Source organism: Convolutriloba macropyga, chromosome 10 (genome assembly GCF_964194025.1).
Source record: "Convolutriloba macropyga chromosome 10, txConMacr16.3, whole genome shotgun sequence".
NCBI classification, from domain to species: Eukaryota; Metazoa; Xenacoelomorpha; order Acoela; family Convolutidae; genus Convolutriloba; species Convolutriloba macropyga.
The window spans coordinates 21,563,936-21,577,561 of NC_134477.1; the positions used below are offsets into that span (position 1 = coordinate 21,563,936).

Sequence of the window (13,626 nt, forward strand, 5' to 3'; positions counted from 1 at the left end):
GAGTTGTTCTGAGCTTGTGATGAATCGTTCTACTTACCTGTCTTTGCTTCATTAGCTGATGCAAACTGCTATTTATCTGTTTCTAAGTAATTCTGGTGAGATCGTGAGTTTTTCGAGTCTGACCGGCACTAAAGATTTCATTTAGTTTATCCGATTGTGTTGTACCCTTCGTCAGACAACAACCAAACTTTTTTCAATTGTTACACCTAAAAGTTTTTCATCCTTCAAAAGTGCATGAATTTTTAAACCTCTCTATTCATTGGTTTTCACTTAAAATTTCGGAGTACCACTTTACCGACAATTCTATTTCACGTAACCGTTCACGGTCGGTGTTGTTGTCCCGAAACTCACGCACTAATCTGTCTTCGTTCGCAAGGAGGTGCACTTCATCAGATCTGTCTCTCATTGAATGCTTTGGACCTAATGATAAGATGTCCAGGACAAATTTTGGCAGTTCCACACCGTCATATTCAACAACATTATTTTGAGATTCATTCGGCATTGGCCTGTCCTCTGTCTCGCGGACAGCTTTGCCATTTTGTTGGTAAGTCTCTTATCAATCAATTCGGAATGATATCTCATTTTCTTTCTAATGTTGTTTTGCCGGGTTTATCGATGATCGAAGTACTTCACAACAGTTTGCTAATGATTGGCAAAATCTCAGAGATATAATATATTTGAAAATCAATACCTCAACTTTAATTGTGCGGAAAACTTTTCTTCAGTTACTCAACACCATATCAACAAAAAGCTCATTGCTCTACATAGTTCTCTGGAATTTGTGCATTTTAACTTTTATTTCTGTGTAATCACATTTAGCTTTGACAATATCTAGGACTTTTTTTCTTCTCTGCAGAGGGTGTACACTACGCATACTATGGCAGTCATTTGCTCGAATGCTCCATTTCGTGATTTATAGCTTTGATCTTACTAATTTCAATTTCTTCTCTCCTACTGTCCCTCGTCTATGGATGTGACACTTCTTGCAATTTTTTTGAAGATCAAATTGAATGCAGTCATTGTTTTACTTATCCAAAGCTGTTTTAACTTATCTGGAAGCTGGAGTTTATACTGCGTAAGACCCATGAAAACAAAAAACTGAAGACATGAAACAATGCAACAATTTCATGGAGGCTGGAAAAAGTTTTGAACGCCATCCCGTATCTCACTGGAGACATATCATCCGGGATAATATCACCAAACAATACAATTGGCAGAAAAACTCTTAATATGAGCTCCTCACAGAGAGAAACCCTATTTATTCCTACGTAAACCTCAATTACATAGTTGACAATAACTCATTTGAGTCAATCCAGTACCACCCCGAAATCTCCCTTCATAGAAGCATCGGCAGTTGAAAAGGTAGTATGGAAAACACATGGTAGCCACAGATCGTCCGGTTTAGACGCAAACAACTGGAGACGAATTTTCCTTTCTTTTAAAAAATTTTCACCAAATATAGTTAAAATGGTAGCTGAAATTGCTATTCATCTGGCAACTAAAAAAGTATCTGAAAAATCTCTCGAAGCGTAAAAATCATGCAGACTGTAGCCCTTAAACAAAATCCAGTTTTCCACCTATTGGCGTAGAAGAAGCTCTTCTTGGCATCGCAAGAAAACCACCACCAAGAGTAGAGAAAACAACCTACTCTTCATAGGGATCAACACATAACTTGGCTTCGGCCAAAAGTGCCGGATTGAACATAAAATTCACTCTCTGCATTCACAATATTAAATAATGAAAATGAAGTTGTTCTCATAATAGACGCAAAAAAACGCCTTCAACTTTCTCAACGGTAAATTAGCAGCTAGAAATGTCAGGCAAATCTGCCCCGTCTTTCATTATATTATTCAAAATTCAATGTCAGTCCCTCCAATTTATCCATCGCAGGCAAAAAACTGCAGTCTCTAGAGGGAACAATTCAAAGGGACCCCATTGCTTTGGCTACGCATGAAGTTGCAACCCTTCACTTCCTCAGGCTTTTCTTGAGCACGCCCGTGTCGCAAAAATGGGATGCGGACGATGGCAGCACCGTAGAACGTTATGTTAGCTATATTGGCTATAACGTGAATGCCTCAAAGTGTCAATTAGAAGAAAAGAACCTTCAAAGATCAACAGTTTCTGGGATAGGAGTTGAAGGTGTTGACGGCTGCCGCGTTCTAAGATCTGTAATAGGCAACTACAAAGCCTATGATTCTTTTAATATATGGTAGCCACAGCTGGCAATTATGCCAACTCGTTTAAAATATTAGAGCAAGTGACAAAAGCATCCTCTCAAGACGCTTACGCATGCTTCACAAATGGCGCTTAATAAAAATTAATATTCATTTCTAAGACAACGCAAAACTCATGAAACAGCTTCACGGACGCGAAAGCCAATATCCAAACGCACGTCCTACAGTCCTTTTTGGACTATCCGGTGTCTCAATTAGAACGGCGATTGTATTGATTTCCATCCCTGAAGAGCGGAGTTATCATCATGGTGCCAATGGATTACGAAACGGAGTATGCCGCATCGCTGAACGCATGCGCTCCTCTTGAAGATGAGGATCGATAAACTGCTCATCTCACCCAAGACCGCTTAACACAAGACCAACGAGCCGCAGCCTTCAGATGAAGCAATGCCACGCATTAGATCTGGCTTCGAATAAGGGAGTCTCGAACTGGCTTACCGTTCTACCGATTAAACGTTAGGGTTTCACGCTAACAATGTCCGATTTTAGAGCCCAGCTTTGCATTAGATATATCCAGACCAAAAAGACGCCCCTTAATTTTCCATGCGGTGAAAAGTTCACCATAACACAATGCTCTCCACTGTGCAGAAGTTGCGTATGCGCACATGAGACATAGTGAAACCCGAGACATTTTTGCTAAGATCATGCATGGCTGTTGTATGATGTCGAGGTTGAGCCTACGTTTCAGTTGCTTCAAGGCGAGTCTTTTTTACCCAAAACTACTAGCATTGATGATAAAGCGGGACTATACATTAAAGCGAATGGCCTGTGGGGGTGTTGGTTTAGCCGTTATTTCTTCGACGTGAAGATATATACCCACTCGCCAAATCATGCGCAAAAAAATTGCGTTGTAGCGTGCAAATATCATGGGTCGTCGAAGTGCTACATGCAGGAGCAAAAATACTTTTCGTCGAGAACAGTAACTTCGTTCCGCTCGTGTTTTTCCGCAAGGGGGCGCAGGAGCTTCTGCAACGCGCATTGTAGAACAACTGGCGAGCAAGATTGCTGAAAAGAAAGACGAACCATACTTGGACGCAAAAACATAGACACGCACCAGAATAAGTTCTGCTAACCTGCTTAGCGCTATCAAATGCCTCAAAAGCTGCCGTGTTTCCATTGATAGGGGCCAATTGAGATTGATAGCTCATGCAGTTCAATAGTGCGGGAAAGGAGACCAGATTCATAACAATTTAGTTCATATAGAATTTAAATTCTCATGACAAAGCTCGAAATGGTTATCAAGGCTTTTCTTTAAAATTATATATGATGGACTAATTTCTAATAGTAGGCGATAAGTATTCGTCGCCTTGGATTGACCTGCACGGCTTAAGAGAAAACCTTTTCTATATTTTTGATTTTTATTCAAATGTACTCAATTGATTGTAGAAGTTCTTTTTCACATCTTTTCTGAGATTGTCCCTATCGTCCTTAAATTCTTCCTCGCACAACCAACGCACAATTTTTTTTACTTTAGAGCTTAATCTGAAAACTCTGGACCGCATACTCTGAAAAAACTTTGTTTTATGGAATACGAAATTTCAAAAAATCCGGAATGCCCAAATAAAAGCGCATTTCGCCCAACAGAAATTAAAATACTAATTTTAGTGAGACAAACTGGACGAAACTGAGTTTTTTTTTGGTTCCACTCCTAAACTTTTATTGCTAATTCCTAGTTTTTCTAATCCATATTGTTGACATCTTATATTATCTAATCTTTACCATTTTAGCCCCCCCCCCACAAAAATATAGTCCCCCATTATGGTATTTTAGCCTAATTGGATGGGTTATAGGACATCTGACCACTAAGCGGGGGGGGGCTATAATGGGAAAGACCCGGGTTTCGAAACTAAAAATTTTTAAAAGAAAGGGGTTTGCTCTAAAGCCTCGTAGGACAATCCAACGGATGAGTAGTGATCCCCTAGTATGAGTCATCACTGCACCGTGTAATGTTTAAAAGGTGCGGCACTATAACTCCTTTAGAGCTGCGTCCTGAGAATTTGATTTCTATTTGAACTAATTTGTTTGAAACGAGTCTCACTTTGAATCGATTCTCACCTCTTGCACTATGTCCGGCAGTTAAAACTTGAAAGTCAAAGTTTACGCGATCAATTGCTTGAGACCAAACGACTGCTTGAATACGCTGGGAATCAGCGGGAGTCCTGCAGGAGGCAGGTGGAAACATTGAAGAAAAAGTTGGCGGAGGTTACGAATGTAGCCGAAACAAAGACAAGAGAATGTATCGCTCTGGTGGATGAGCGGGAGTGTTTAGCTTGGGAGTTGGAGAATGCCGAGATAGATATTAGAAAACTAAGGACTAGGGTAAGAACAGAACAGACCTCAAAGAAGGTCATCCAGAGGAGACTGGAGGCGATCAACGCGCAGAGCCCGTTCAGTCGACCTCCAAACTTTTTTGAGCTTCTATTCCTGCCAAAGGGGGCCACAACGAGTACTACCCAGAAACATTTCAAAACGTTGGCAATGCTCTGTCATCCGGACTAGGGTGGTCGGGAGGACCTGTTCAAAATTATTCTTCAGGCAAAGAAAATTATGGAAGATGGGGAGGCCTGCAATATTTATGACAAGCACGGGATTGAAAAAGCAGAGGAATATATGAACTCGAAAATGAAATGCACATTTGAAACTCTTGCTTGTGAGTGAGTGGAACACTCAAATTTTCTGAGAGGGAGGCAGTGTAGTACACCATAAAATTTAATGTATGACATGCTCATAAAATGCATAGTGAACGCACAATTCGAAATTTTCACAATAAATGGGAGAACAAAAAGATATGGTTACTAAGAGTAAACTGGATTTTAACAACATAAAGAAAGCATCATAAATAATGATGGGAATCATCACGAAGTGTCATCTTGACGGGAGTTGTCAAGGAATGTTTGTTCTTGACGGGATTGGTCAGGCAGGTACACCTGTTATCTGTTATTTTAACTAACAGGGACCCGTGCGGTAGAAAATAACTTTGAGAAAATCCCAAAGAGATTAAAGAAAACGGGTAAAAATAACCTAAGATTAATCAACCATTGATAGGACCAAAACCAAAGACCATATTCAAAACTAAACCTCTTAAAATTAAGCTGCCTTTCTCTTTTTAGCTTTACACCTTGTAATCTTTTGAAACTTATTGCATTTTCGACCAATAAGTCTAACTCTATATTGAACAGCTTTTATATTTACAGCTTCATAATTAATTAAAGTCTTAGACTTAGAAGATTTTCAAAGGTAACCACGAGGTTTTAAAGTGCTTTAGAAAAATCCTCAACCCAAGCCGTAACCGTACACAGTGCACGGATATTACAACTGCACGAACTATCATTTTCAGTTGGCGATTGCGAACCATTTTCAGTTGGTGATTCCCTCTGAGGCATATGTTATCGCTGCGCAGAAGAGCAAAATTTATTCTCGTGCGTATGTACGTTATTACTTCCGAGTATGATTCGTCTTTGCAGCAATTTTGCTAGCTAGTTGATTTATAGTGCGCGTTGCGGACGGTCCTGCGCCCCCCATGCGTGACAGCATAAGAGCTTCATAAGAGCTGCATAAGAGCTTAATGGTATAAGATTAAACATGGAATCTTGCTCTTCAATGTCAAAGATAAAGATCAATTGATAACTTATAATCTGATTTACGGCTTGCAAAAGGTTGACAAATGAAAGAAAAGTTAACTTAGACTTTGTAAACAAAACTGATATTAGTGTTGACTTAGGTAATTTTCTTTGGTGATAGAACCGACATTTTGACATTGTAACAGAATCAAAATATTTTTTTTTTGCAGTCATTATCAACCATTCTTACCATCTGATTAAAGCGCTGACTTAAATCTTTTTAGTTTGTCAAAATCTTCTCTCTACTTAAACTACCGTATTGTGGAAAAACTTGAATTATGAATGTCATAATGGCTAACAAATTTCAGAATAACATGAAAGAAACAAAGATCAAACGGAATGGCAATGAATGCGAGACGGTTGAGGCGAGAGCAAAAGCAAATAAAAAGAATAATGTGCGCGCAGCAGCACCAACCATGAAAAGTATAAGTAATTTATGATATGGTTTTGGAACAAGCAGCTTGGCTTCAGTCTTTAGAGGTCAACATGAGGTCATTTAGAGGTCGTTTTGGCATTGAATGCGAATACTGCGTCTGTCATTAGAGGTCATATGGTTGCAATGAAATAAAAATTTGGGATAATTAGGATCTGACTTCTACGTTGAGAGTGTATGCTGATGTCTCCTGGCGTTTTGGACTTTTGACCTCTACATCCACGAATGCATAAAATAGTGCTATTTAGAAGACTGAAGCTGACACGGGTACGGATAAAAATTAATGACTTCTGGGTATCGTTCGTTTGATTTTTGGTGCTTAAACTACCTTTTTAGTACTTAAACTACCTATTATTATTATTATTATTATTATTATTATGAATTCGTGGATATGCCACTGGGGAATCACACCCCGCGTTTACAATCTAGGATTGGCACGACAGTTTGTACATAAACAAATAAAAATCCAAGTACAGGGATTGTTTTCAGTCCAATGTCTATTAAAATAACTCCACATGTGTTCAATAAGTTTGTTCTTCAGATTCTCCGGGTTAAAGAAATCAAGAGCTCTTTGCACGACGTTTATTCTGAATCCAGTCCTATACCAAAAATTTTGCCTCTGTATTTCAAATCTAGTGTCTGGAAGCACAACACGTCTCCTTCTACCGCTGTTGGTGATGTTGAATTCTTTCGAAAAGTCGAAATTGTACCTTCCTTCCAAGATGTTACTACCTATTATTATTTATTTTTTTCATTAGGTACAGCGCTCAATAGAGGACATAACGTTTATTGCGCACGGTGGTCTGATAAATAGACATCTTTGGTAACTTACCAGGCATCCCAATATAAAGTTGAGATCTAGTCCGTTTGTGTCCCCCAGCTTAGTGGGTGCTTATTATTTGCGTCCCCCCAGACGCACGTGCCATATTTTTACATAATGATTTACTATGTAATGGCACGTGCTCTGTATTTGGGGGTTCATAATGTACTGTATAAAAAATATAAAGTTGAGTTCCATCCAAGTTTCACAAGGAAGACTTTTTTGAAGAAAAATTATAAAACTATCGGCTAAATTTCTCATTTTTTCCTTGTCGACTGAACGCGCTGTCGGCTAATTTTCCTGGCACCAATTTCTCACTTATTTTTACCCTCTGACAATTATATTTCAGATGTCTGACAACTCTCGACTTGGTTTCTCTTGGAGTGGGAAGTTGCGTCGGTACGGGGATGTATGTAGTGGCGGGTATGGTAGCAAGGCAGATGGCTGGTCCGGGTGTCATATTCTCATTCCTAATTGCAGCTGTCGCCTCTCTTTTGTCAGGTACGAAAGAAGTATAAACAAGTAAAGAACTAATTCGCTGAGAAACATTTTTGATTTCACCCTCGAAACAGCCTTCAAACCTTAATTCCAGCGTCCTTGGTATTAAAGATTCATTTGGCTAAACGGCGCAACCAATTTTTTTATATCTTACATTAGTCTTTATTCTAGGCATATGTTACGCCGAATTTGGAGTCCGGGCTCCGAAGACCACCGGATCGGCTTACATGTACAGTTATGTCACAGTGGGCGAGTTCTTTGCCTTCATCATTGGATGGAACCTTATTTTGGAGTACATGATAGGCACAGCTGCAGGAGCTAGCGCACTAAGCTCGTGCTTTGACTCTCTGTCACACCATGCGATTAGCAGTTTCATGCACAGCATAGGTGCGGGAACACAAGAAGGTGAGTTGAGCGAAGTGAAACAGGAAGGTAACACGGGAAGGACCCTTATTAAATAGAGACTGGCGATTTCATAAACAAGAAGCCGAATTATCCGAGGCTATCAAAGTCTTTTCTACGAAATCGATAGTCACTTTATCAGAAGTTTCCTTAAAAACAAAGGCCAAAATTTGATTTTGGAAATAATTGAGATTTATTGCATTGGTTTCATATTTAAGATTGGTGTCATATATTCTCATATATTGAAGTCATTGGACATATACTTTTGTTTTTCAATTTTTTCGTTATTAGTTAGTTCCTCCCCAAATTTTGACTTTTTCACCTTTTGTGCAAGGAGTGACAAAAGCCCCATTTCAAACACCTCAAAATTAAATTTTAAAGTTTAGTTTTCAGCTTCTTAAAAACACACTTGGTTCAATGAACCAGGTTCAAAGTTTTATGGTTATATGTTATCTAGGTTTGATTTGCTCTGTTATTTAAATTTTATAATAACATTATTTAAAAAAATTTTGAAAATTTTCGTGCTCAGTTGAGACGTTTTTGTTGGTTATGCTCCTCGGCTGAGGTCTTGCAAGTCAAAGCTATTTTAAATGAACATTTATTTTCTGATTTTTCCGATTTTGAGTGAGTCGTCTTGTTTATGCAGTGATATTCGCAGTCTTGTTTATGCAGTGACTTTCGATGGTTGCTGTGTCATTTACAGATTTGATTCGTGTTCTTTTCTGAGAAACTCCCTGAATTCTGTAGTGTGTTCAAGAATATCGGAAATGTGCGAGGTGCTCAGAATCGTGTGCCATGATCTGCACGTGGTTCATTCCACTTATCAGTTTGAAATTTGACAAATTTCGGCCAAGAGATTGGCAACTGTCGAATTTCGGCTTTTAGATCGAATACATCCAAGTGTCACAGTGCTGTCTTCAGGTAATTTCTCGAGCGAAAGAAAGTTTTTTTCTCATCTGTCTTGTGAGCCTTATTGATCTCTTAAACACTTTTGTGTGCTCAATCTACAGCGAGACCTATGCATGTAGAGAATCTGCAGAATCTGAGTGAACAAATCTAGCTTTTGTTGATTTTTGTCTGCTGCGCACTATGTTTCACATGTGTGAGTATCTGGCTTGAAAGATAGATCCAGCCTTTGAATTGTCTGTGACTCGTTATCATTCCTCAAAAATGAACTGAAGTGATCCCTCGCTAGAATTCGCTCTGGAAATAAGCCACGAAGGAATGAGATTTTGGTCGGTGACATTCCCACTGTCGCTGATTCTGGCACTTTTCTAACACGCGAAAAACCAACGAAATGGGTTCTTGGATTCGACGCTTCTATGCAGCGGAACCCACACCCTGCCTTACGGCCGGGCCCAAGATCCAATCACCCCAAAAGCAATCCGAGCGGGTTTTCGAAGTGGAGACAAGATGAACCAGCCCACTTGCCTCCCAAAGTGCTGGCTGGACTGACCATCAAGATTCTTCTGATGAGAGGCGGCATTGAATTGAACCCAGGGCCAAAGCCAGATGATTTTTGTGGCCTATGCGATAGCCTGTGTACCAAAAGACAAACGGCAATATGGTGCCACAGTGGCAAATGGATTCACCTGAAATGCAGCTCTCTGAAATCAGTTTAACAGTGGACCAATGAGTTTTGCAACAATTGCTTGTTCTGCACCCAGGCAAAAGCTCCCTCAGTGCCAGTTGCAACTGACACTGTTTTACCAACCAAGAAGAATTTTAATGGAACCAAGAAGAAGATTGGAATCGAGAAGAACAAAGAAGATCAATAAACAAACAAGAACATCAACCGTAACCAAGCCTTCGCAATCCTCAAATTCAATGCGAATGGCCTCAAAGCGAAAATGGATTCTGTTGTCAAGTTCATGAGAGACAGAAATGTGAAGATCGCAACTATCTAAGAAACGATCTTCAGCAACACCGTGAAGGTCCCCATGGGCATCTCGCTGATAGCAGAAAACCGACCCAAGGAACGCGGGAAATGCGGTGGAGTAGCCTTTCTTGTCGACAATTCTGTCCGATTTCAAACTTTTCAACTCCCAAAGGCAATCGACTCTCACATCGAACAGAAAGGAATTGAAGTGACTTCTGGAACATCGGCCATTAAGGTGGTCAACATCTAAATTCCACCTAAATCCAGTTTTCAAGCAGGATTTACATCCTCGATTAAACACGTAGTAACCCTGGAAGATGTAATAATACTAGGTGACTTCAATGCTCAGAGCAACCTGTGGTTCTCCCGAGTCAACGAGGACCCACGAGAACAAAAGCTTGCGGAGGAGATTGATGAATCAAACCTGATGGTTTTGAACGAAGACCGCCCAACAAGAGTTTTGAAGGAAACCAAGAGCTCACCAGATATCTCGCTAGCCAGCAACTGTCTACCGATAAATTTCGGCCAAGAGATGGGTAACTGTCGAATTTCGGCTTTTAGATCTAATACATCCAAGTGTCACAGTGCTGTCTTCTGGTAGTTTCTCGATCGAAAGAAAGTTTTTTTTCTCATCTGTCTTGTGAGCCTTATTGATCTCTTTAACACTTTTGTGTGCTCAATCTACAGCGAGACCTATGCATGTAGAAGTCATCCATGTAGAATCTGCAGAATCTGAGTGAACAAATATAGCTTTTGTTAATTTTTGTCTGCTGCGCACTATGTTTCACATGTGTGAGTATCTGGCTTGAAAAATAGACCCAGCCTTTGAGTTGTCTGTGACTCGTTATCATTCCTCAAAAATGAACTGAAGTGATCCCTCGCTAGAATTCGCTCTGGAAATAAGCCACGAAGGAATGAGATTTTGGTCGGTGACATTCCCACTGTCGCTGATTCTGGCACTTTTCTAACACGCGAAAAACCAACGAAATGGGTTCTTGGATTCGACGCTTCTATGCAGCGGAACCCACACCCTGCCTTACGGCCGGGCCCAAGATCCAATCACCCCAAAAGCAATCCGAGCGGGTTTTCGAAGTGGAGACAAGATGAACCAGCCCACTTGCCTCCCAAAGTGCTGGCTGGACTGACCATCAAGATTCTTCTGATGAGAGGCGGCATTGAATTGAACCCAGGGCCAAAGCCAGATGATTTTTGTGGCCTTTGCGATAGCCTGTGTACCAAAAGACAAACGGCAATATGGTGCCACAGTGGCAAATGGATTCACCTGAAATGCAGCTCTCTGAAATCAGTTTAACAGTGGACCAATGAGTTTTGCAACAATTGCTTGTTCTGCACCCAGGCAAAAGCTCCCTCAGTGCCAGTTGCAACTGACACTGTTTTACCAACCAAGAAGAATTTTAATGGAACCAAGAAGAAGATTGGAATCGAGAAGAACAAAGAAGATCAATAAACAAACAAGAACATCAACCGTAACCAAGCCTTCGCAATCCTCAAATTCAATGCGAATGGCCTCAAAGCGAAAATGGATTCTGTTGTCAAGTTCATGAGAGACAGAAATGTGAAGATCGCAACTATCTAAGAAACGATCTTCAGCAACACCGTCAATGTCCCCATGGGCATTTCGCTGATAGCAGAAAACCAACCCAGGGAACGCGGGAAATGCGGTGGAGTAGCCTTTCTTGTCGACAATTCTGTCCAATTCCGAACTTTTCAACTCCCAAAGGCAATCGGCTCTCACATCTAACAGAAAGCAATTGAAGTGACTTCTGGAACATCGGCCATTAAGGTGGTCAACATCTAAATTCCAGCTCAATCCAGTTTTCAAGCAGGATTTACATCCTCGATTAAACACCTAGTATCCCTAAAAGATGGAATAATACTAGGTGACTTCAATGCTCACAGCAACCTGTGGTTCTGCCGAGTCAACCCACGAGAACAAAAGCTTGCGGAGGAGATTGATGAATCAAACCTGATGGTTTTGATCGAAGACTGCCTAACAAGAGTTTTGAAGGAAACCAAGAGCTCACCAGATATCTCGCTAGCCAGCAACTATCTAGCGATGAACCTTGAATGGACAACTGAGGCGGCACTCGGTTCTGACCACAGACCAATCTTCATTGCTTTGGAAAGAGAGATCCCCCTAATTGAGGCACCAAAGAGGACTTTCATCTACTTCAAGAAGGCAGACTGGCCCAGCTTCAGGGAAGAACTGGGTTTCACTCTTGCAAAGGCGAGCTTCAAATCAGCAGGAAAAGGTCAGGAAACCTTTCGTTAGCTCGTAACCAAGGCCGCGAGCAGACATATCCCGCAAGGTAGAGTAAAAAGTGTAATTCCAAACTTCCCTACTGAAACCATTAAGTTGATCAAAGAAAGACGTGCTACAAGAACATCAACCCGGAGACCCTAAAATAGCTGATCTCACCAGTGAAATTGACAAACTGACAAAGTCGTTCAGAACCATGAGCGCGAAACCTGGGTCAAGTTTCTAGAAGGTGTTGACCATAAAAGAGGAACAAGCAAGTTATGGTCCACCATCCAATCGCTAAATGGATCGAAGCAGAAACTAGGAAACAGGCCAATCGAGTTTGAAGGGAAGATTGCATACAAACCGATGAAGTGCGTAAATTGGTTCAAGCAACAGTTTACGCCCCACCTCAGCGTAGGCGATATCGAACGTTGAGCAGCAGTTAGGAATATCAGACAACTAAGGAAAGCAAAGGTCGAGCTAACTCCGAAGATGGTACAGAAGCGATTAAGGCATCCAAGAAAAGTAAGGCCCTAGGGCCAGATCGCATAGCCCCCATCCTCCTGCATTACATTGGTCCAGCTGCAGTTAGCTTTCACGAAACTGATCAACCTGTCCTTAAACCCATTGGTGATCCCAGCTCTATGGGAAGTCGAAAGTGATCCCACTGCCTAAACCAGGCAAGGACCTGGAGCTACAGGCCAATTGCTCTACTTTCCCCAGTGGCAAAACTTATTGAAAAGTTGATACTGCCAGACTTTGAGAAGTCCCTTCAACTAGAAGGTCACCAACATGGATTCAGGAAATTGAGATCCACTACGACAGCACTGAACTGTCTGAGTCATAACATCAAGAATGGACTCAATAAGTGCAAACCATGTCATCAAACCTTGATGGTAGCGCTGGACCTTAAAGCGGCGTTCGATACGGCTTGCCATGGTTCAATTCTCACGGATATCCTCAATACATGTCTATCAAACTACCTCAAACGATGGCTACTGTCGTACATGCAAGATGGATCTACGGATACAGAATTCAGAGAGATTAAATCAAAAGAAGGAAAGTGAAGCAAGGAGTTGCTCAAGGTCGAGTACTTTCACCGTTCTTGTTCAACCTGTTTTTGAGATCACTTCCCAGTCCACCGGAAGATGTCAAGATCATCACCTATGCAGACATACCAATAAACACTTCGGGACCAGATGTCAAAAAGTTGGCAGTGAAGGTCAGCGATTGGCTGAAAAGCAGGAAGTTAGTGCTCTCAGCGGGGAAGTCAACAGCCACCATCTTCACAACTTGGTCAAAAGAAGTCGGTTTTGAGTCAGAGGTTTACATAAACGAAGAGAAAATCCCAGTCACAAAAACACTAAAAGTTCTTGTAGATGTCTCTGGCATTGTGCTTACGTTCACTCAACATGCGGAAAAAGTCCAGAATCGAAACCATGTCCCGAAGAAGCTGGCTGGTACTAGCTGGGGGTGC

General features: G+C 41.1%; 1 protein-coding gene across 4 annotated transcripts in view; it reads left to right on the forward strand.

The window, feature by feature from the left end:
- LOC142348821 (solute carrier family 7 member 14-like) overlaps positions 1-13,626 on the forward strand; it is a 144,860-nt gene that overhangs the window by 56,826 nt on the left and 74,408 nt on the right. For all 4 annotated transcript variants that reach the window (XM_075400346.1, XM_075400347.1, XM_075400348.1 and 1 more), the window contains 2 exons: positions 7,457-7,608; positions 7,777-8,010. In XM_075400346.1, coding sequence (XP_075256461.1) covers positions 7,457-7,608; positions 7,777-8,010 — 386 coding nt within the window. The remainder of the gene's footprint in view (positions 1-7,456; positions 7,609-7,776; positions 8,011-13,626) is intronic.